Below are 25584 nucleotides of genomic sequence, written 5' to 3' on the forward strand. Positions count from 1 at the left end.
CGTAACAAGAAAGAATAGTAACGGATACTAGAATTTCTGGTAACGGCTAGAAAACTAATTTTCGTTTTGTACCTAGAACTATATTTTTCAGTTGTGGTAAAAAATGAAAATAGTTAAGGACTGAGATGTAACCGAAACTAAAAATTCCTCTCAGTGTATACATATATTAGACTGGTTCAAAAAATCGACTATTTTTTTTTTTTCAAAATACTTTTCGGAGGGGTGAAAAAAGTATTTCAGAGGTTATTTAAAAAAAAAATATTTGTTCTAATATATATATATATATATATATATATATATATATGGGTACGTCCAATACTTTTCGACCGCAGCTTGCGGGCTTAGGTCAGCGATTCGGCTGCTGATTTTTTTCAAGAAAGTAGGTTATAAAAAAAGACGATTTTCCAAATTTGAGTCTAATATAAGAAAATCTAGTGGCTATAGAAATTTTTGAAGTTTTTAATAATTCAATTTTTTAGTTACATTCACGATTTTTTCATGGGAGCTCTATGGGACTTAAAGACTCGAATCAAACGGCATTCCCTGTCTCTGACATTGTATTTTTAAGAAAAAAATAGTTCTTTACTCCAAAGCAAAATCCAGTCTAATTAGGACCCTTTTCATGAACTACTATTTTAGCAAAATTTCGCATAACTTTGAAACGCTGCCAAGTCAAGAATTTTCCAAGTAGACGGCCAACCGACGGCTCAAATATTTCGTCTAGGTATATTTTATCACTACCTACACGAATTATTATTAATTACCACGTTCCTTTTTATATACGGCCTCGCAAAACCAACCGATTTCTGAAAAATCGCTGTTTTCAGATAGCTGTAACATTTTTCTATCAACTCGAAATCGCTTGAAATTTTCAGGGATTATACTTCATTCTATCCCCAAACAACGCTGAAAATTTCCAGCTAGAAGTCGAAGTTGTTAACGAGCTGTGAATTTTCAAAATATTCAAGTTTCCCCACATAATATTTCGTATGTATATATGTGTGATTTTAATAAATAAAAGGACCACCGCTGGGATGAAGAAAAAAAGATTTAGGTGCTGCCTAGTCGAAAAACCCTGTGCTGTTTGTTCTAATTGAGTTTTCGTGGACTCGGGTAGTTTTTAATAACCGCCTTCATATTGGCAAGACTCGGGTAAACAATTTACCGTCGCTGCTTATTGCCTTCTTACGGACTCGGGTATAAATGCCGTTACCCGGTCCCTCCTGCAGAGCTTGGATAAAACACCGAGCCTTGCCGTGCCTGTTATTTTTTTGATTTTAAAATCGTTCCAGGTCAGATAAGGAAACAATCCTATGCCACACAAATTAATGCATACGATGCATTCGCTATTATATTTCAACGATGAAACAAGATTGCTGTATGAATTTACAAAGGAAAATAAGAAAAAATGGTTTTACAAAGTAAAATAAAATTTATGAATACGAAGCTACTCTTATTTTCTGAGCTATTCGTTTTCCCCAATTGCTTTTCTGCTAGTTTTTGCGTTCTGAATAATAATTGTCTGTTTATTCTCGCTATGAAAACTACGTTCTTTCGAATTCTTGTATGACTTGGAACAAACCGGTTGCGTTAACTCTAATTTTTCTCTATCTCCTGATTTTCCTGTTTACCTGCTTCTGCTTTGTTAATTTAAATTTATTAAAGTATAATATATATATATATATACTCACTGCTTTCGATGGCGAATGAACACATTGGATCGTCGAAGGGAAATATGTTGAGCCTACCCTGGCACGAAAGTATGAGGTGACGCCTGTAACAGGTTGGAATTTTTCAATCTCAATTCAAAATAAAAATCAAATAATCAGTCTTCTTAACCAAAATTGATTGCATAAATATTGTAATGCATCGGCAAAGTTAAGGTTAAACGGTAATAAAAATTTTACAAATATACATTTTTCTTTCTACAGCTTCGACTTCGAGCAAAAAAATGATGACAGTCTATTCCTTAACTTTACGAGGAGTTTGAAAAATGATCGACAACCGATTAGGGTTAACACAGACACGCACAGACTTTTTTCTAATGTCTGGGGTGTAGCAAGGATTGAAGGGATGAAGTGGAGCAAGGTAGCTTAATAAAATTGCACACCTCATCAGGTAGTTCACAGTCCCGTTCCTGTATATCCTCAGGGCGAAGTGCACCGGTATTAGGGGATCCTTAAAGTCTCCATGCATAATGAAGTAGGTATCCGGTAGCCAGATATCGTTGTGGTGGTGAATTGCATTCAGGAATTCGTAGCTCGAACGATTGCTGTAACGCAGACGCGGGTCGTACCACTGCTGCTGCAGGAGGAACTCTACCTCATATTTCTGCACCGGCGGAACAACGACGAAATAAGATTAAAACAGAAATTGCTCATTCTCATTACACTACAGATTGCAAATTTCTGCAATCATAGGTTTGTGGAATTGCGTGGAATTCGACTCTACAGCATGTTTTTATCGCCATGTTCGTCAAGGTTATTAAAATTTTTCACGAATATATTTTGTTGATATCACTTCAACGGTTTCTCTAATAGTAGTTATTTCAAAACTTACTATCACGAATAACGGAAGTGTTCAGAAATTCATGTACATGGGATTTTTTATCAATTTATATAGAATTCGGAGTTCAGTTAAATTAGACATAAAATCGACCACGTTCTATTTTTCCAACTCACAGGTTGCTCGGTATTTTTCTTCTTTTCTGCATGTATATGAGACCACAACGAAAATATATCCCCTTAATTTATCTATTGAAGAGAAGTTACGGTCTTGGGGTTTGAATTTTTTTTTTAAATAATGTACTCGGAAAATAATTTGCAAGAGTCCCTCAATCTGGCCTTAAAGTATAATTGTTTACAAGGAAAAATTCTATTCCGCTAGAATTTTAATTCTCTTCACACATTACATTAGATAGAGTCAAAAAACAAAGAGGTGATTCTCGTCAGTATTTCGAATTCCACAAGTGAACCGACTATATTTTTTTAAATAGGACAGTGAGACGAATAAGTTTTGTTTGATACTTCTTCTCAAAAGAGTCATGAAAAAAAAAGGTATGACATAAGAATCTAATTTTTCATCTTTTGTTCCGTCAAGACACCAAATTCATTACTTTCTTCAATAAACAAAATGAGAGTATTTGTCTTGGTCACATCTATCCGTATAAAATCGCTCTATCTGTGAATGGAAGAAATAGAGCTTATATTTAATTTCAGTACTTGAGAATAGGAATATCAGTACACAACCTGTTCTTGTCAATTAATATCATTTTCATATTTTCACGGCCCTAATTGACGATATTCACATGAAATTTCAATTGAAGAATATATATTTAGATTGAAAACTAGTGTTGATATTCAACATCGCGGTATTCATTTTATAAACTTTATTTTTCAAATGAACGGCATAACTTGATCGTTTATAATTGCACTAAGATAGAAAAGTAGATATCAACTTTTGATCTCCATACTACAAGGAATGGCTGTAGAATTACCTCGGATTCCTATAAAAAGCATTTCTACGCAAGGGTGCGTTTCGAAGAACCGCAATTTTTGGCAATTTTTTATTTTATTTGAACAGACAGGTAAGAAAATACGCGAAAAAACGAATCAAAACAGACAATAAAGTTACTTGTTTCGCAAAAATTCATACGTAGTAGTTAAAATTTCATAAAAATCTGTAAATCTTGAAACTTCAGTGACGTGGTTATCGCAAGTTCAATTACCCTCCCCCCCCCCCCCCCCCCAAGAACCGAAAAAACGCCAAAGCTTCCGCGAACATGAAACAAGAAAAAAAAAAAAAAACCAAACGAACACCCTTAATAACCCTTGACGCGATCATTCGACTAGCAAAAAGCAAAATGCCGCCATTCCGTTAGACTCTTACTGCGACGAGAAAAAAAAACATTAATCTTGTTCCTCCAGCCGAGGGTAAAAACCGGATCTTGATAACGTCCGAACAACGATTCATCCAATTTCGGAGAGCAGCCTTGTCCCTGGCCAACCCCACGTTCTGACACCATTTTGGCGTCGACTTTGATCGGGATTAAGTGCTCCTTCATTCCCATCGGACAAAGAGAATTTTCGGCAGGCTGCTACTGGGCTACTACTTCTACTACTACCACTTGGTGTCCCGACCTTCCCACTTCTTGTTCGGCTCAAAGGAACTCGCGAGTGGGATTTCAACCTCGAATCTTGACCCCCTCTTGATTCGCTTTTCGAAGAGTCGGTACTTTCATCCCTGTATTTTTTCCTTGTTCTCTCTTTTTATTGTACTTTTCTAAGCGAGTTGGTTGGCCAAAACGTCAATGTTCTTTATTAATCTTATTAAGAGATAGTCGTACGTTGAGTATTTATCGAATTTGTATATTTGTAAGATATGAATGCCTCTAAGTTAAAAATAAGAAAATAATGGAATTATATTATCGCCAGAAGCAACCAAAAGCGATGCTAGACTTCAAACCGCTTGGATATCGTTAAAATTTCGACAATTTCACTCTGTCTGTTTGGAATATAAAATAACTTTAGTTCTGGTGTTGGTACACTGCATTGAAGGGTGAATATAATACTTATTACGATAATAGCAAGATAAGCTTTAGTGTAAGTAATAACACGCATCGAGAGCACCGGGCTCTCAACTCCAAGGAGAGAACTGGGCTCTAAAACCAAACGAAAGTAGACAGAAATAATGTAACTAAATGAAAACAACGTAAATTATCTGGGTTGAACTCACAGTCGAAAGGGAACGACAAGCTTGTAATTGAAAACAAGGGTAACCAAAAGATAGCCGGGATTGAATAGAATGGTAAACGCGGATATCAAATCTAGTGTAGCTCCAGATCGTACAACCGCACTCGCCGACCACCGAATACAGAATGATATCTGAGCTGTGTTTCGTTGTTCAAAAGCCGGATTACCGATTGTTGTCGTGCGATAGATGTTGGTGGTCGTTAGAGCGTTGTTATGGTCGGGCGGTCAGCTCGTCTCTGATACATGGATTCGGAAGCAAAGGCCTTGACGTGGACTGAGTTTACTTCCAAATTCAAACACACTCTTCAATGGCTGATTTTTATTAGAAGACTATTTTTTACAAAGCAACTGAAACACATTTACTTTCCATGAGGTGAAATGCAAGATTGCTATTCGTCGATCAAAATCAACGCCTATGCAATGCTGCAAGATTGAATGCTTTAAGATGCCAAGAGATAACAGAAAGTTCTGATGAATATGTAGAAAATAGTTTTTTGAAAAATATTAGCCATCATAGGGTGAAATTGAACAAATCTACAACATTTTTTTTTTTAACAATTTTAAGTCAATTTGAAATGAAGCATCGATTTCTAAGTTTTTGTTTTGTGATCACAGTATCTTATATCATTGTATTTGGAAACAAAAATCGTACTACTTTACGAATATAATAACTCCATAAATACTCGGTGAAGTACAACTATCTCGTGATAAAACTAATAAAAAGTATCGATTTTGGCCAATCAACCTTCTCAATTCTGTCTTGCTCTAATTTACCATTAACTTGATAACGTTTATGTGTATACAATATTAAAAAATTACCAAGCTTGATTCGTCCGGCGAAGCCAGACTCAATAGCAGCACGCTTACATTCACGGTCAGAGTGCCTGAAACACATCAACAAATTCACTATCAACAATTTTTGCAGAATACTTTGCACGATGCTTAAATAAAAATTGCTGCACCTGTAAGTCTGCATACGTCGAAGTAAACAAATTTTTCATATCGCTCATCGTTATCGAGTATTGCATGGAATTTGAAGAGCTAAAAACGTAAAGAAAGAAAAAAAAAACAAACAAATTATTCCGTTTCCACATTTTTTTTCATATAAAAGGGGAAGAACATTTTTAGTCCCGAGTTGAGTGAAAAATTTTAAAATTTTTATGGCACTTGTAAAATTCCATCTTGCACTGGATAACAATGAACCCTCGTCTGAGGTCTCAGGTCTTGAGCACCAACGTGAAACAAAAGCATAGAAGACAGTGGCACAGAGATAGAGGGAGAAACACTGAATGGGGGAGTGAATTTTATCTTTAAAAATTGTCGTGGAAGTGGAAGATCCAGCGACTTGACTGTAAATAAAGCTTTCAGATCCGTGTCTCGATTCAAGTGGTACGTACAATATATCAACGACACTCTCGATCACTCCAGCAATGAATTATAAAAGGACTCGACGTATAACCACTCGTGAATTCTAGGCGGTTTTTTTTTTTTTTTTCTCTCATATTCTTCTTCATTACTCGCCGTTTCGTACTTACGAACGTCTCTAAAATAAGAACCATAGCCTTGAAGTTTCGGTGATCTTTCGTTGGGAGTTCGAGAAAAAGAATAGGAAATAATATCATTGCTGAAATGACGATATCGAAATCCAATTTTTCTATATCACTTGAATTCATTGCATGATTATATACATAGAACACATCAATTATTCACGTTTGTGTAACGAGACAGTTATTGGAGATTAATATTTTCCGACGAAACTATTCATTTAAAATAATTTCTGCGACAACGTTATTACCGTTACATAATATTGTGCTTTTGCGTCATTATCTTTGGTTTGAATACTGAATTTTAACTATTTTAGTTTCTTGTTTTATCACCGATTATTTATAATTCTGTCGAAAATCCGAAAAGATATAAATAGTAAATATTGGAAGAATTTTCTGATCATAATTGTAACGGAGTTTACATTATTTTAATGACTGAGAAAACGTATTAGATAATCCAAGAACGAACAAGCAAACACTTCAAAGTTCGCACAATGATTTAATACGATGGTTTAATAATTTAGTGGAATTGAACTTTTTTGCAAATGAATTTTAATCAAAGAAATTGCGAACTTTCAAAGTTGTACGAACTGCCAAATCCCGTATATGTTTAATCGGGCAGTTGATTAACAATCTCCCGATCAATGGATCGATTTGATCACGTATTCACGTGTCGCCGCTCATCCGAAGAGTAACGGCGAGGCTTGTTATTAAATTTTGATGTACCAAAGACCATTATGTATCATAAATACCTCCACCTCATGAATAATATTAAAAATAGACAATTTCTAGGTGTATAGCTGAAGCTAGAAAGCTGTAACAACGTAAAGCAATTTTTTTCATGCCACAGTGCGCATGCGCATCTCGTTGACAAAGCTTCGAAGTTCGGACTAGGTAAACTCATTATTGGAACGAAATTCAAACACTATTCATTCGGCACTAAATCATGCCTCGAATTAGCCACCTGAAATAATTCTTTCCCTCGAACCCTTGTCAACGTTTTAATAAAAACAATCATTATACAAGCCATATGTTTGCAGAACATCAATCAATGCAATCTACTATGATATAATGTAATACTTGTTCATTACAATATTCAATATATATATATTTATGTAGTTACATATGATGTAATAGGTATAAACAACGTATACGTAAGGCGCATGTGAACCAGCCAGAAATTAAAAGATTTCAACAGTCGTCAATAATAAATGACATAATTTGATTCTGATATATTTTGTTAGAAAATCGGTTTTTTCGTGGTTGATTTACAGAGCGAGAGGAAAAAAAAACACTCGATTCGATTGCTCTTCCGATAATCTTCTTTTATTAAACACCATATCGAGGAAGTTTTAGTTACGAATATAATGACGATACCACATGTGAGCTAGATTGAATCATTCTGCGGACGAAAAGTGAAGAAACAAAAAATCGATAGGTATGTAATTCCGCCGCAATTGTCATACAACAAGATGAAACAGTTTTTTGTTTTTAAATACTTTTCTGCTGGTGGATGATGATGAGAAGAAAAGAGACGAAAATATGATGAATACATGAGGAAAGTAATGTTCGATTTATATATGTTGTTTCTCTTTTTTTTTAAAAAAAAAAAGGATTGATTCACTGTATTAATTAATCGTTGTTATGTCAATCTCTAACTTGAATCGTACATAGACAGCCGATGGCTAATTGGAAACGACGGTGATTATTGGTGACTTTAATGGAATTACACTTTTTCCCATATCTAACGGTTCTTATACGTATCCACAAAGTGGATATTGGTATTTCCGTTCACTTGAGTGGCTTTGTCGACTCTTAATCGTGTCACGCCTGGCGAGAAATTAGGATAACATGTAATACGACGTAAAGTGGAACAAAGAAAATCCAAGGGAGGTGGGGAAAAGAGGAAGGGTGAACAAAGGAAATAAGCAGAAAATAGAAAAAATAGAAAAAAGAGAGAGAAAGAAGTAAAGAAACAAGGGGTCAATATGCAATTATCTCAGTTTACAAAAGTCGACGTGATGAATCGAGTTACGTGCAGCTTGTGCGTGATTATATCAGCCTAGTTGCTAAATAGAAACGTGCAAAATATCCCGATCGCGAGCCTCACGATTTTATGTGTAAGAAAGTGTCAGTAGCGTGACAAAAAAATCGATGATGTTATAATTTCATAACGGTGTTGAAAGACCGTATGTACAGTGGCTCGCGATGTTCAATGCGGAATTGAAAGAGAATTTCAACGAGCATTGTCCAGTAAAAAATTGTTTAAAATAGAAGACCGATAGGAAAAAAACTAAGTTCAAAAATTTTGACCAAAAGTCGGACAAGTGAAATTTTATTGAAAGTGAAAGAAAAGAACTAGCTTCGGACTACGTGAATGTTCCCACTTTTTTTAAACCACAAAATTGCATTACGTTCTCAATTTTACCAGAACATAGTTTCTATTTTGTTTCTAAATGGATTTTCCGGCAATTGTGCGAAAGAAATTTTGCGACTGAAATCGCTCACGAACAGAAGAAAAACTTCATATCAGGCAATACTGAATTCACGAAAAATTCATTTGCGAACAAACGAAGCTGTGATTCGTATACAAATTTGGCCGACTGTCTGTTCTTCATATTGAAATACAAAAAAATACTACGGGGTGAGATAAATGTGCCAAAATCAATGCGATTTTTCGAGGAGTTATTTCAACAATAAATCGAGATTGATTCATTTTAATCGGAGCTTTTGAAGCTTTCATCCATATTAAAGAACTTTTTTCAATTACTCACAAATTTTATGAAATTTTCTGATAAATCTGGGCGCGATTAATATGATGATCGGACATTCTTCGAAGTGTTGGAAATTCTATTTCAAAGTTACATAAAAAATTCGCTCAAAACTGCTAAGAAATATCTTGCGACATGTTTTAGATATCATTCGGGTGGTTCGAAATAGTTACGAAATCGATAAAATGGGTTTTTAAGTTACTGAGATTGATCGATCAGTTAAAATATGAGTCGGATAGTTTCATTGTCACAATATCGTTTAGTCAAAATTGGAATGCAAGAAACAATTCTGCATATGACGATTCCAAGCATTTTAGACACTGTGAAATCAACGTAAATTCTCCGTGAGGTTAACCATTCCTAAAAGCATGCACCTACGCTCAGTGAAGATGTTTTCAACACGTTTTATTAGATCTCAATTGATTTTAATTCACTTGGAGTCAGTTAAAATCGTAAGTCACGTTTCGTTGATTGGGGCCACTTAAAGTCAGACGATATCTTGTAAGTGATATTCATTTTAATTGATCTCAAGTGAACAATTCAAATTTCAAAACTCACTCGAAGTCATTCGTCAACGTCTTCAGAACTTACTTCAAGTTTTCTCTCAATACGTCACTTTGAGACTCACTGTATTACAGTCGTAGAGTTCCAAGAACCGTGCTCACCGAGGTGCAAGCTTTTATGGCAGAATAATCAGCCTTTTTGAATTCCATTAACTCACCGACACAAAGTTTCTTGATCATAAAACTAATATGAAATGAACAACAAAGTCACATTTGTCCAGATTAGAAACTTGTCTTTAGTGTACACAAATCTTTGTATGAAGCGAGTGATGATGCTGATTTGTTTGAAGGTACGGAGAAAATTGGAGAAAGACAGAGATACAGTGATAAAAAAAAAGTGCAGGGACCAAGGTAAAGAAGGTGTATTTAAATATAAAGCTAAAACACGGATGTAGGTCAGGGATTCTGAACCGATTAGAGCATAGTTTTATCGATCTAACGACTTCAAGTGGTGTAATCAAAACATTGACGGCAATGAAATGGCTAACGATTCATAAAATGGCTCTGCCGTTCCCCTCGTTATCCACTGAGACGAATTAGTCACGGTGAGAGATGATCGAATGCTGCGATAAAACTGCCAAATGCAGATGATTGATTGGTGCACATAGATAGTTCAATATTAAATAAAAAAAAAAAAAATTCACGAAAAACAATAAGAAACACCGTAAAACATTCCTTTAATATCTTCTTTTTTTTCAATAAAATCTAATCATCGTTGAGAGTATGGCTGGAGAACGAGAGAATGATGAGGTGCGGTTGGGGATCGACTGCAGGGTGAACATCTAAGACTAACACATATCGCAATAATTCGAAGGATGTCCCGCAGTCAAGATTAGAGGGTGAATTTTGTAAGCGCATGGTTCAGTGAGACCCTGGGTTTACACATCGTGACCACACACAGCAAACACCGAATTCATCACACACGGCGTGTATGTATTTGAAAGTGTAAAACACATCTGGGTATGTAGGTATAAAAATGTACAATATAGAATAGTACGACAAACGATCAACGAAAATTCTGGGGTTAAGATCAAGTGCGCAACCATTAACGCGGCACTATTTTGATAGTGCTACTCTGAACGTCTCATGCCAGAAAAGGTGGAAAGCTGTGTACCAGTGATTCAGAGTTATTGGATTGCGATTTCACACCCGACTTCGACACTTCGCTTCAACTGAATTTGACCAATTTTACGTAAATCTTCGTGAAGTGCGCACACCGGACTTCACAAATGGTAGATTCTTCTGAGCTATGAGCTGTGCTACTGAAAATCGTTTCTCTTCAGTTAAATTAGAAAAATTCTAGTAATGTAATCGTACCGATTGTGGGCAGTTATTTCATGGAAACGACTAAAGACGTTGTTACTTTGACGTTATGGAACCTCCGATTGAATTTTGACTCGTAGTATAAAACATGCCAAAGACAGTTGAGAGAAAGAGTAACGTAGGTGTCTTATTTATCCAGAACCAGAAGTGATTCTGCATGAGTTGATGATGATTGACGTACCGCTATTGACTGAAAGCTGGTAGAGAACGAACCAATTCCTTTTCTGCGATAAGACATCAGGTCTAAAATCCAAACCACCACAGCTACAGCCATTCAAAGTTAATCCATCATGCTGTAATTACCCTCAGATATCGCTATAACACCGTTTGCATGCCGTTCTTTCTTAATCATAGCACGCTTTTTAAATTCCATTCTGTCACTCTACTTTTTTTCTTTCATTTCTCATTTCATCTCGCATCTAAATTCCTAATAAACACTAAAAGGGAACCACGAAGCACTTGTCTTAACCCCAGCAATGTAAGACACGTGGCTGCGGGATTCCATTTGGAACTTGTGCGCTCTGAAACTGTACCACAATTTGTACAGAATCTAAGTAATCTTCTAATGGCGTGAAAATTGGCTCAAACAAGAAAACGAGCGCCGGTCTGCTTAGCCCTTGACCATGCTTTCCCCGCAACTCGTCTTCGCAATCTTATCGTTAATTGGATCAAGGAAAGCTGGGATAATTCGGAAAACCGAAACTCGTAGAGAACGTTTCCGGGTTCAATTTGATCAGCGAATCATCGATTCAACCGGATGTAACAATCGGCTACCGCCACCGTTCGTATTGAATTGGGTAGTGGTGTGCGATTTAGAAACCATGTTTCACATGCCTCTCTCGGATCACGATGAAATTTTTTTTTTGCCACTTCCTTCCGTCGAAGAGAAGGTCCTTGTAAAGTATTACGGTCCAATTTCGAATAAAAAGAATTACGAATTGAAGAAATTTTTATGCTAACCGATAATTTTGCATGCGGAATTCGCACCTTGTACCAGAAATTCAAGTGTCCGAATATTTTGAAGATGCTTTTCTCAATTTGAAATATCCCCTTCTCTTGTGCCGTGGACGAATAATTCAAGAAAGAATTCTGTTTACTGTTTAGCCAATATACATTTTATCTAATGACTGGGAAATGTTGTATCTCAGTTTAGCGCTTTGTTCCACAATGGACTCCACAGTCGAACATCTGTATAATCTACACGTAATTGCTAAACAGAGAGAAACCACATCTCCATAAAGTATAGGTATATAATATGTATACTGGAGTGTGAATTTGCACGACCATCACCGACATTATCGTCAAGACGAACCTATACATAAATAATATACCTGCATATCCTACATTATGATAATTATTATTCGTTTGCCCGCTTTTTTTCTCTTCTTTTCTTTTTATATACCGGGACAATCTCTTGAAACTTGAAAATCAACCGCGCATTCGCGAGTTTTGTCGGCTGTTCATGCAGGCTCGCCATCCAGAGTTTTCAGCTGTCAAACTGTTTCTGGTGGCGATGTATTTGATACGAATTTTCGAGGTGAGAATCTCAAATAATTGAGGTAGCGACTCGGAAGGGTTTGAGAAGCATTTGTTATTGGGTCGGAAAGTTGATTCTTCAACGAACGGTCGGAATTTAATGCTTATGCTCTTTGAAAACTCAAACGTACACATTTTGCGTACGTTGGCTGGCCTGCATCGCAGACAAGAATATGGCTGCGGGAAGATTTCGCCGACCAATGAGATTGAATTATTTGGCGCATGCGCGGTTGATTTTCAAGTTTCAAGAGATTGTCCCGGTATGTATACATATATATGTAATATACCGTCAGCTTTTCTGACAGCGGAACGATCTACGAGCCTGCGGCAGGCAACCGTAGTTACAACTTATGCCCAGGTCGATCACCGTGTCCCGCCACCTCATTACCGCGCTTCATAACTGAATTGGATGACAGTTCTATTCTTAACTGCCTCATTATTACCTGAGGTGATTGTCTGTGTTAAGATTTTCATCATATTCCACATTCCCTAATATTCAGGTTATTTTGACAAATAATGTTTGCTCAACCTAAATATTAGCTGTAACTCCGGCTGCCTGCCGCAGGCTCATGGCTCGTTCCGCGGTTAGAAAAACTCACGGTACGTAGTTCAACAAGCAAATCAAATGAATAATCAATCCTCGTAATCATTATTTTTATATTATATTCAACAGTGGGACGGACCGCGGAGATGAGTGCGGAGATTTTCGTGCGGCATGAAGTTGTTATTGATGTTCTTGTTCTGGTTCGGATTGCGGGGTGTTGGCGTTGATTGATTCGTCAACGATGCCACGTCGCTTGGCTGTCGCATCCCACAGCAAAAGTCCGCATCTGTAACACCAACGAACCCGTAGGGCAACCCGTAGCGCTGAGATGATCCTGATCTCAACATTTCATCATCATCATCATCATCATCATCATCATCATCATCATCATCATCATCATCATCATCATCATCATCATCATCATCATCATCATCACCATCATGATCATCATCACCATCGTCATCATCATCATCAACGTCATCATTATCATCATCATCATCATCATCACCATCAGCTCTTGGTGATCCAGGATTGAAACTTCGGCGCTCCAATTATAATCCCATACCATACATTTAATCATCATCGTTTATCGTTACTCTATGCATATAGCATATGTATATACGTATATATACATATCATTTCGAATTATGAAATGTATATATATCCACGTATCTTTCGTGGTCTGGATAACAGTATAATAATAATAATAATAATAATAACAATAATAATACTAACAGTTTACGTAATAACAGATACAAAGGTATATGTGTGCATTTGTGTGTATGTGTGTGTAAGTTTTTGATACTTTTACATACATTTTTGACGTATGACAAATTTTCTTTCGGATTTGAAAACAATGTAATCAAACAGAATCAATCAAGAGAGCAATGAAAAAAGCAGTAAAAAACTTACCTGGATTCATTTAGCTCCAATTTTAAGCGATTGCTACTTTATCATTTTAATTCCGCTGTCAGGCCATCACTTACTACGCGTTGCATAAGCAATACTCATTATGAGGGTGAATTTTCTCTTATTTTCATCATTTGAAAAGTAGTCACAGATTAAAACCGTTCTTCTAGTTTGGGTCTTTACGGAAATTTTTTCTGTGAAATATGCAAACTATCTTTACAGCGCCAGTTTGGTATGAATTTTTTCACTATTCAATGGAAATTAAACACAATTCTGTACTACGAATGAATCAAATTCGTCGAACATTTTGTTTTTCAAACAATTTTCAGCAAGTACGGTACAAACATCACCGATGAAATCGAAATAAAAATTGCCAATTGACAAAGTTATTGAAAACTAGAATTCCATTGTATTGAAAAGAGTTCGGCAATCTTTCATAAAACCTATGCTGACTAAAAAAGTGAATCAATTGTCATTCGGTTACTGTAATGAAAATTTCAAGTACTGTAAATTATTCTCATTTCGCTGTATCGACGCCTAAATCTCGCTGCTCAATGTTAGAGACGGAAATATTTGTTTTGTGTATAATCCACGAGAAATTTTACAACGAGAATCCAATAGGTCAACATAAAAATGGATTTTTCGGATACAATTTGAGCACCGTGCGAGTGTCGTACACTGATTATTTATACTTCAGATTAGTCTGAAAAATCGTACACGTATTATCTTGTACATAATTCACAGAGTAGGTACGTATCTACAATATCTAATCCGAGGAGCAGGTGACGGCTTTAAAGTGGAAATTCAATTTGCATAACAATCGCCCCAATGATACGTACAAGGTGTCCGTGAAGCGTGTTATTTCTACCTCTTTGATTTACCGCGTTCGGCGATTTACATCTCCAAGAGATAATTGCACACGTGTATCTTCGTCCATGATTGGGTTATAGAAATGGGGTATCGGACTGATTGTGATTTCGGGTTTTAATGAATGGCTGCGGTTGTGTGATCGTGGAGCAGTGTTACTGATTGAATATATTATTGTATACAAACACAATTTTCGAATTGTTCTGTTAGATTAATCAGACGAACTCATAACAAACGATAACATACTTCAGTTAACTGATTTCATTGGGGAAAGAAGTCGATTAATCATGGATAAACAGTGCAAATATAACTCATTTTCATATCAGTTTCTAATGTTTGCGTTAATAATGATTTTCTTGTTTCCAAAAACCCCTTCAATTATTTTTCTTCAATTTCATCTGTACCTGAACAATACGTACGTGAATTAAGACATTGGAGAAGAAGTGAAATGTTGGGCCAACATTTTTGATTTGCATACCGATGTGAGAAATAAACGATAATTATATTTTAATATAAAATCAACAATTCAAGTATATCGATACGATGTTTAAATTTTTGCTACAATTACTTGTGAAAAATTCCTTAACGTGAGATACGTTTGTTTCTACAAGCGCATATCTATCCTATCACAGTCATCGATTAAGTCTCGTTGTATGCAAAAACGGTGAAAGAAGAAGGAATGACAATGAAAACAACCAAAAACGTCAGGCATTATTACGCCCTTTAAATTTTCCGCTAGATCTATCCGCATCGCATGAATTCGTTCCGCGTATTTACATGAATATGTATGTATGATCCTAAGCCCTAAAGTTTCGACTCGATATCGGAGATGAATGCTGAATAATGCATCTTTGACGGTGCTCGGCTCGTCTTAACGCCCGACGAGAGGATTGAATCCGTGCCGGTTACACGAAATTATGAATTAGATCCTGACAAGTTTCCATACCGCTGTATAATCTCAAAACCTAATTGTGAGCAGAGAATCTTCCTTATTCTCTGAGGCGAATGGATCGGTATCTACCTGTTAAATAATTGCAAGGCGTTAATGACAAATTGCGCCGAAGAGGGTGAAGTAAATTGGATTTATATTGTACAGAGACGAGTGGATTTTTTTTTCTCCAATAACGTAGAGGCACAAAATGCGACGGAGATTAATGCTTAGGATCTTAAAATATTTTCGATAATTTCCATCAAAAAATGGAACAATCAGCGGAACGTCGTCAATCATTTTTTCTCTGATCCATAATACGATAATTTTATTGTATTGTTCTTACCTCCTATGATACTTTAGACTTAGTACAGAAACTTCTGATAGAATTTTATAAAAATCGATCCAGCAGTTTTTGAGGAGTGGGAGTCAAATTTCCGAAAGACCAAAAAGTCGACTGGCCGAAAACTCGACATTATTAAGATACGAATTCTAAAATAACGAAAGATCAGTGAAACTAACATTTTACCTTCGATAAATCACTCAGTCGAATAACTGTTTTCCGAAAGGTTAATGGTCCGACCGGTTTTTTATTTGAAAAAAAGTTTTTCAGAACAGTTTCAACGCCGCCAATTAATTGAAACTGGTAGCAGATACGCTTTCGTTGCTTCGGTCCCTTTGTATAAATAAGATTCAGCATTTTGAATTTCTGACTTTTTGATCTTTCGCGTTGATAAAATTTGCATTTGTGAATTTTTGTACAAATTACGACTCTGAGACTTGAACACTCGACTTTTCCAGTATTCAATATTTTTCCCAAATCGATATTTTGCTCTTCGTAATCTTGCTCATTCTTAAGAGTTCTTATCGGTACGAATTTACTTCCACATATTCGCGTTCTAAATTTTAATTTTTTTATAGTACACCTTGTCTTATTTATTGCCTTTCTACGTTTTGGACTTTCGTTAATTTGACTTTTGGCATTTCGATCCATCAACTTTTTCCATTTGGTTACCATCAGTCGCAAAATTCTCAGTGTCAGATTTGCAGGAATATTTGGAAATCTTATTGTTCAACCCTCCGTGGTCACACTGAATCGAATTGAAAAGTTTAAAGTTCCCTCTGTAAGTAGATACGAACAGGCTTTGAATAGCAGCATCGATTTACAACAGGTTTCCATGAAAAACCCGTGAAAAAACATTGATAAACACATTCATATTTTTACAATTACATGTTTGTTTTGATGAGTCATTGGTTCTGCACGAATCGTTTCTACAAGTAAAAAGCTCTATGAATTCCATCCGACATGCGGTGGTCTCACAATTTCATTTGCACGGGATCGCTTCCGCATTCGGCTATTCTACAAGATCGTTTGCACAGGTTCGTTTCTACACGCTGCAATTCTACATGAGCAGGTTCGATTCGTTCATACAATTCGTTTCTACGCTGTCGTTTCTCTAGATTTGTTTCAAAATGAGCAAGTTCAGTTCGTTTCAACGGGTTTCCTTTTGTACAATGTAGATTATAGGACAACCTTAGAGATCATAACCAAAGTATATACTTTCGTAGACTTCGTCCTGTAGGTAAATCTGGTTCTATAAAAATAAACTCGTAGAATAACAAACCTAACTGGCACACGCTAATTTGCTCAAATGTAGAAACAAACTTGTGGAACCACCGCGTGTGAAATAAATGTATCATAGAACCACCGAATGTGAGGTCGAACTTACAGAACTTTTCCCATAAAGAAGCGATTCCTGTTAAACTCGTTCTCACTCTTTTTTTCACTCGAAAATATACCCGTTTCAGATCTGAGAATAATGAGCGATTTTCATGTGCTCACTAAAGGACTAATTTTTGCTTCGACGTACGTCTCTTCAAGTGTGAAAATTTTTTACCTGTGAAAATGATCTAAAAAAAAAAAGAATTCCAATGATCACGATATTTCGATGAAAGATTGTTTTTTTTTTCGGAACTTATTTCTTCATCTCTGTTCACCATTTAGTTATTTGATTCCGTACGTAAATGCGGTTGTTCAATATACTTCTATACCCAATATGCGAATCAATTTTTTTTTTTTCAATCCGATCGGACCTAGATTGTTGCAATGACAACGATTGAAAAACGGCTCGAGTCATTTCGACCCAGTGTAACAACGAAAGCTTGGAATAGTACATCATCCTACAAATGCAGAAAATATGTGATTTTCAATGATTGTGAAGTTAGCAACGTGAGCCGCGATCGGCGAGTGCAGCATTCGCTTGGGTCAGATATTACCTATAATCTACACGTGTGACACACGTGATTTTTTCCAACACCTGTAAAGGGAAGTTTGATTTAAGAAGCCATGAAGGTGCCGCTGGCAGTGTGTAAAATATCGGTTGGATAATTACTTGATGACACAGTGCGTGAAATCAAGTTATTACTAAGTGCGCATGCGCCAAAGAAAGCCACAGTGCGGAACATCGAGCGTTTCAGATGTGCGCATGCGCCAATATCTTTCAACCGCACTTTAGGCATTCTTTTCATGCTTCTAAAATCAAACTTTCCAAGCAGGTGCTGGAAGAAATTCTTGCCTTCTTCTCGAAAAATGTCAGGGATATTTTGAAATTCTAAGACAGTTTCAAACTTACGGCTGATTTGGAAAAATCGGCTTCTATTCGTTCGCAAAAATCGGTCTATTTATAACATAATAATACGATTATATAATATAAATAACGTAATCATTTCTTTTTTCATATTTTTTCTCAATAGTTTTTTTTCTCTGTAGGTTTATTACACGTCTGGCAGTTTTGCGCACATAACATGTTTAATTATTCAGAATCTTTTCAATACGTCGCATGAAATCTTTCGATTTCTTCGAAGTTCTATCTTTTTTTTTTTTTGTTAGTTCATTTTTGTACCTTACAATTCTTGAATTTCCACGTCATAAAGTCCCATGAAATATGGAGAGGTCTTTGAAATCCCGTGATGTCCGGCGAAATTTTACTGTCTAATTCCAAGAATTTCGCCGAAATTGAAAATATGCTGATGTCTCACAGAGTCCAATTTCCATTAGATAATATATTCTAACGTCACGCGAGGGCTCGCGAGACTAATGAAATAAATTGATGAAATTTTGCGCATCCTTCGGTTGTCGTTTTGTCTACGAAATCTTGTGAAAGCCGATGAAATCAGCTTATCAAAGATATCGTGAACTGACAAATATTTTGATGTCTCATAAAGACTTTATACACACTCTATTCTCACGGAGTGTAGGATAACGCCCCGTACATACACATGATTGTATAAAGTCTTGCGAAGTCATTACGTAAAATCTTTTGAAAGCCTGCGAAGTTCCGAAAGTCTGTTCGGAACGTTTAGAAATGTATGAAAAAAAAAAAATCCACGAAATAGTTGTTAGTCTTGAAATGTGGCGTTAAAAAATATTTTGAAACCACTATAGTTCTTCACTGTTTTCTTGTTGAAAATTTGTTTTGAATAATAATGAATAAAAAGTAAGAATCGAATGCCTTGAGTTATCAGTAAATTTCGCAATTTCTCTGAAAGTCATCTCTCTGGTTTCGAACCTCGTTTAACGAACACTTTCTGTGATTTTGATCAGCCAGGGGATTTGAGGATGAGAGCGGTGCCCGGTTCGTATCACGTTTTAGTTTCTGATTGGATTTTGATGCAGATGAGCCGCCGAAATGCTGGCTTCTTGCAACCGCAGGACGTGTAATAAGAGCAGAGAGGTACGTGGAGTTGCCCCTCGGCAATATTACGCCCACATATCCATAGCGAGTACCTTGTACTCTCACACACAATCAACGCGGATTGCATGCTCGTGAATAACTTTGACTTTCCTCGCTTGATGCGCCCTTATTCAATAATTCATGGATGTATATGTACAAGGTGTGACGTTTTTGCGACACCACGTAGCATTTATTCATAACAATGTCGCGGCATATTCCACGTCGTTGTTACCTAATGTAGGGTGGTTGGTTCGAAAGCAACCTTTCTCTACATCTCTTTCACTCGACAGACTTGTTCTCCATAGCGAGAGAAAAAAATCGAGGAAAGATATTGCTTAAATGCAATCTTCCAACGATAAGCTTTACTCTCGGAAACCCAAATCTTTCCATTCAAATCAATCGTTGAAAAAGGTCATTACTTTCGATGTATCTTTTTTTTTTTTTTAATTCCATTTGTAACCATTCAACAGCATTTAATGATACGGATCCTCGATCCTCGAAGTATTTTGTAACGATTTTAACTTTCTGCTAAAAGTGTAGCACGAACTTTTGTTGTAAGATCAATAGTTCATCCGCTAAGAATATTTGAAAATACATTTTCATACAAAAAAAAAAAAAAAAAGATTCACTTTTCTCTGAAGATATTTCTATAGATAATCGATAATTGCTTCAAAACTAGTTATGTGTACTTTTTCTGTAATGTCAGTACTTCAGCCTGTTCAAAGACGGATTTCCACAAAAAATTGACTTTCTATCAGAGACTTTTAACTTTTAAACCATTTGAGCTGCAAACTTCAGTCACTGCAAACTTATAAAAAAAAAAAAAAAAAATTGATGCTGCATAAAAAATCCTTTCACGATCAAGTCCGTATCAATAACCATGTCTAGTGAGTGGGAACAATTGAAAGAGGAATACATGACATCTTATTGTTATTCAAATGGCGAGTCTTCGAGTTTCCAGAGCAAGCTTTTCAAATTGGGTAGCTACATCCTTTCATCACGATTCTTTTATTACGATCTACAACAAGTATTTTAAGCGGAAGAGTAGAAAAAAAATACCGATATATGTGATGTATTTTCATACACCTTACTGTTGTTATGATTATTATTATTATCTGTTAAGGATAGGAACGCACGCACGCCTCTACGCATTGTAATTAGTTAATTATATGAAAGTTAATATACACTCACTGATACAAATTGCGTTTGCAGACCTGAACTGCTGAGACTTGCTAAAATTGCTTCACACTGATACGAAGTGTATTTTTAGCCACTCAAGTCCATTTCACGATTCGTTTTAATTCAATTTCGTTCGTAATACGTTTTCCAGGATATTATTTTTTCATGACAATTTTCGCGAAAGTTGACGATATATTTTTTTTCCTCGTTTATGCTTTCAACTTTTTTACCGGAATGTTTCAGACCTTGTACTCGAATTAAGAAAACAAAACAATTGTAATCGTACTCGAATCGTGCCAAATATTGCAATTTTTGTACAGAGATGATCATTATTATTATTATTACTACTATTAATATTATTGTTCGTTTTCCATACGCTCTATTTCTTATTTATGCAGTCGTTGATCCGCAGTTGCAACTATGAACAAATTTCAAAAAAAAACTTGCTCGACTGATAATTAATGCCAATTGTTTTTGTTGAAATTCAGTGAATATTCTTTTTTCCGTCCCTTTCATGAACGGGCAAATTAGGTTATTTCGCACTGTTTATTTTAAAATACAAACGCTTGTTTATACACGTTTCAAAATTTCTCTAGAGAAAATTGAAGCCGCGCTGTCGTCAGTTAATCCCGCAGAGTTCTGCATTGTAACAGTTACGAGTAAACATGTATATAAGCCTGTTCTCTCGGTTCAGCGAACCACGATAAGCACATCCGGGAATATTGTAACTCCGGACCTTTTTCCACGGTATACCGAAACATCAGCCGGCTATGCTATATGCTGTACCGTTGGGAAATTGAGAAATAATTAAAATCAAACAGAAAACGAAAGGCAAGAAAAGAACGGAAAAGGATAAAAATAGAGAGAGAGAGAGAGAGAACGAAAGTACGAATAACAGGAAATTAAACGAGTAACTAGATAGCCGTCTAACTCCGTACGTAAGCCTGGATATCACCCGTGAATATTTATTATAATTTATCGTGTATTATACGCAGTAATATATTAATAAATATTCTATCATATGCGCATACAGATTATAATTATAAGCCAATTTCATCGACAAAAAGGCGATTCCGATCACTGCAAAGTAATAAAACAACGACAACAATAATAGTAATGATAACAACGCCGCGTATAACATTTATATTATTATTACTATTGTTGTTGTTATTGTTGTCGTTTTGTATTTCGCATAATATATCTACATACGTGTATATTTTCTACGTGATATTTACGTGATTAATTATGCTGCGGCAGCTGAAAAGCTTCTTGTCGTACGACATTTTAGTACGTACCTCAGGGTGTTTAAAACTGTCAGAATAAATCAAAACCCGGGGCGCCGGAGAGATCTGGAAAAGAATTTTTCTGGTTCTAGCTTCGATCGATTCGTTCGATTTCCCAACTAAACGATCTGCACAGATATTCTTTTCAAGCGTTTCACCGTGCGTGTAAACTTTCGATAAGACGAGAAAAAACCCGGGGTGAATATTATATCCCGAGGGGAATCGGTTTCGTCGCGAGACTACTGGGAGATTTTCGTTGATTCGAAAAATTTGGAAACATGCTGAGAAAAAATGATATTCGATGCAATTTTTTCTTCGCTGAAATCATATTTTTCAACCGGATTCGTGTTTCCGAGACATGAAATTTTGCGGTATTATTTCTCCAGCCCGTGAATATTATTTTCATTCTTTTATCGAAATATACGTTCCTTGTCGGAGTAAAATAAATTCTCGGTATTTTAATTTTTTTCCATTTTTTCGCAAATAGTTTCCGCAACGCAAATTTTTTGTCAACTCGACTATTTCCGAGAGTCGTTTTTTCAAACACCCCGGTACGTACGGATTGCGCAGCTCTGCTATGGGCTAGCTTTGTTTCAATCTTTTGAAAAAGCTCGGTTGTTCATTTCAAGCGTATAAAATTAACCCGACTAAATACTCGGTCCTGCATGTAAAGCGCATGAAATTCTATGTAGTGTTGAAATGGGAATTCAGCGAGTCACGCGAGCGTGTCAAGCATATTCGTCCACCATGACAATTGTCTTATCAGTTTCATTTTTTTTTTTTATCCTTATTTATAGAATGTTATGAAAATTATATAAGATTATAATAATGAAGAGAAGCGAAACGAAAAATAAAAAAAAAAAAAAAACGATAGTAAGGGAAGAAAAAGATCTGGACACATTATTTACACAATCAAACGAAAATGTTTTTTGGTATATAAATTAAAGTGTAAAACCGTACTCGAATATATTTTATTTGAAACCCGAAGATTCAATCCGTACTACAGCTTGTCAAAATGCTTAATTTCTTTGCTGAGGAATGAAAAACACTCGTCATAAAAAAATACACTATTCACGATACAAAAAAAAAAAAAAATATCAAGTACCAACTGCCGTTAATTTTTTGTCATCAATTTGGCTCATTTCGACGGCGAAAAAATAACGATATTTTCTAACGCCTGAATCTTGCCAAGAGTTTTTCGAACAAACATTGAATCAATAATATAACTCACTAGCATATTAAAAACACTTGAGAGAAAAAAAAGAACCGAAAGCTTGACACGTCGCACTCGCTGTGAATTTGAACTCATACAATAAGGAGAAAAAAAAAACAAGGACTTCATTTGATCCAAGTAGGTTAGTAATTACTTGTATGTGTTATAATTATATCAAATAAGTGATCAACTGCAATCAATTAATTCGAAGTAATTTGTAAGCTTTTCTTGCATTGATTAATTCGAGAAATACTTGACTCGGCTAGATATTTACTCGGATCAAATAACAATTTTTTTCAGTGCAGGGGTTGGAATAAATGGAAGAAAGAAATTACAGATTCAGTGAGTAAGGCCAACATTTGGCACAATAGAATAATAGTGCATACCTGTAAAATAAAATTCGACCGCAGTACACCTGGAAAAATGAAATACTAGAAAGCGACCAAATTCTAGTTGTGTATAATCAACGTACTAAAATTTTATCTACCAAAGATGAATGTTTAGTTGAACAAAAGAAGCTCTTTACAGCCACAAATTTATGTTTAGTTGAAGAAATTTTGTCACATTCGTCTGAAATGAAAACTGTTTTAAAATTGAATTGAACTGTCTAGCCAACGGAAAATAGATACATCTTGTCATACATCAAGTTATGAAGATCTCTATGAATACAAAAATATGAAATTCTGGAATTATGAACAATGATAGATACTGAGATATCGATTTTACATTTCAAAACACTTCAAAATAATCCAAAATCCAGTTGATTTCTCGCACTTCACTCCGAGATGGCTCATTTTATGCAAAAGACTATTTTTCACGGAGCCACTGGCACAGATTGTTTTTTTTCAATCGTGAAATCAATGTTGATCCTTCTCAACCATAATCAATATCGGTGCGATGTTAAGAAAATTTAATATTTATCGATGCCAACGTGACATAAAAAAAAGTTTTTGAGTGAATTTCAAAGGCGATAATCATTCAAATAAAATGAGCTTTCGTAGAGTGAAATGGAATAAATTTACTGGATCTTTAACCAACATTTTAAAGAGATTTTAAACAAATCGTCTATATCTATAAGCCTGTATTCAGAATACTAGTTTTTTCCAACTTTAATGTTTTCAAAGGGATCTTCAAATTCGACAGAAAAATCTAACGAACACTCGATGCGCGATCATATCTGAGAATAAAATTGATGAAACGTATCGATTTTTGGCCAATCATCTTCTTCAAATCTATTCACTGCGATATTAAATTTTTAGCACCATCGTACACAACTAAGCCATTGTTTGCTTCTGGGATTCCATTTCTCCACGTGTGACGGTAAAACGGATGAAACCGTTACAAACAATATGTAATAAGAAAGAATACCGGACAGGAGGTAAAAACAAAGGGTGGTTAAAAACGTGAATTTCGCAACGCGAAACGAACTATGCTTTACCTATTTCAGGTGTGATTGCGCGGCGAAGCCGATCAGCCCGGATCAGGCATGCTTGAATAAATGGCGATAAAGAGATAGGAGAACGGTATTGATACCCTTTCGTCGGGGAGTTTGTTGTGTGCTGTGATTGTGTGGTGATGTTTGATGATGGTGATGATGATGGTTGTGCCTGTGGTGGTGGAGGTGCTCGGGGTGGTCTGGGTCATGGGGTTCGAGGTCGGGGGTGTAGTCATCTTGGCGGGTGTGGGGCGGGGGCCGCAGAGTACCTTGAACCGGAGGCAGAAGCCGCTTGTCGTATCTGGTCGACAGCAGCAGGTTGTCCAGGATTTCCTTGTCCGATTTCCCCTCCTCGAAGCTGCAACACAATCAACTATAGACGTGTCGAGGATCCAGCGATTTTCCAGGCTCCTTGGAGGCCCCGAAAATCGTCGATCCTTTTCCTCTTTCCTCTATCTCTCAACTTCCGATCACTTTTTAAATTTAACCAACTCTCAATTAAACGCTTTCGCAATTATTTTGTTTTCTTTCTTTTTTACACACGCACCCAGAGCCAAGTTTATTTTAATTCAAAGACAAATTTCTTCAGATCCAACTAACATTTAGACTTATGATACACGAGTGAACAAATTCTCATTCAATTGGAAATGATATTTTGATCGATCTTTATTCTTCGACTTGAAGGATTTGTTTTTTTCTTTCAGCAATACGTGATACGTGCTCATTGACTAATATTCACATGCCTTTCGCAAAATTATTTGTTTCAGAGACGAAATCCGGTCACTTAAATACAACGAACAATATTTATTCATCACATCAACTAAATCCCTTGAAAAGAATTTTTTTTTAGAAATCAGGGCTTTTTTTTTTTTTGCAGTGTAAAATTGTATTACTTCATTTGAAAAAATATTTTTATACAATATATAACTTGTCTCTGAGTGCCGTTCAAGTTCAATCTAGCTCTAAAAATACCTCCTCCGAAGAAAGAAATATTGAACCTACTG

At 35.9% G+C, this 25584-nt stretch overlaps 1 protein-coding gene across 11 annotated transcripts in view; it reads right to left on the reverse strand.

Moving 5' to 3' along the window:
• Nucleotides 1-25584, reverse strand: part of LOC107224546 (glutamate-gated chloride channel) — a 106054-nt gene that overhangs the window by 26508 nt on the left and 53962 nt on the right. For 4 of the 11 annotated variants that reach the window (XM_046738376.1, XM_046738375.1, XM_046738374.1 and 1 more), the window contains exons 4-7: nucleotides 24850-24938; nucleotides 5571-5635; nucleotides 2111-2331; nucleotides 1692-1774 (exon numbers count right to left, since the gene is read on the reverse strand). In XM_046738376.1, coding sequence (XP_046594332.1) covers nucleotides 1692-1774; nucleotides 2111-2331; nucleotides 5571-5635; nucleotides 24850-24938 — 458 coding nt within the window. Of the gene's footprint in view, nucleotides 1-1691; nucleotides 1775-2110; nucleotides 2332-5570; nucleotides 5636-13171; nucleotides 13319-24678; nucleotides 24939-25584 lie in introns of all 11 variants that reach the window. The other 7 variants (XM_046738371.1, XM_046738370.1, XM_046738369.1 and 4 more) reach the window with 2 other exon arrangements.

This window comes from Neodiprion lecontei, chromosome 4, assembly GCF_021901455.1.
Source record: "Neodiprion lecontei isolate iyNeoLeco1 chromosome 4, iyNeoLeco1.1, whole genome shotgun sequence".
NCBI lineage: Eukaryota > Metazoa > Arthropoda > Insecta > Hymenoptera > Diprionidae > Neodiprion > Neodiprion lecontei.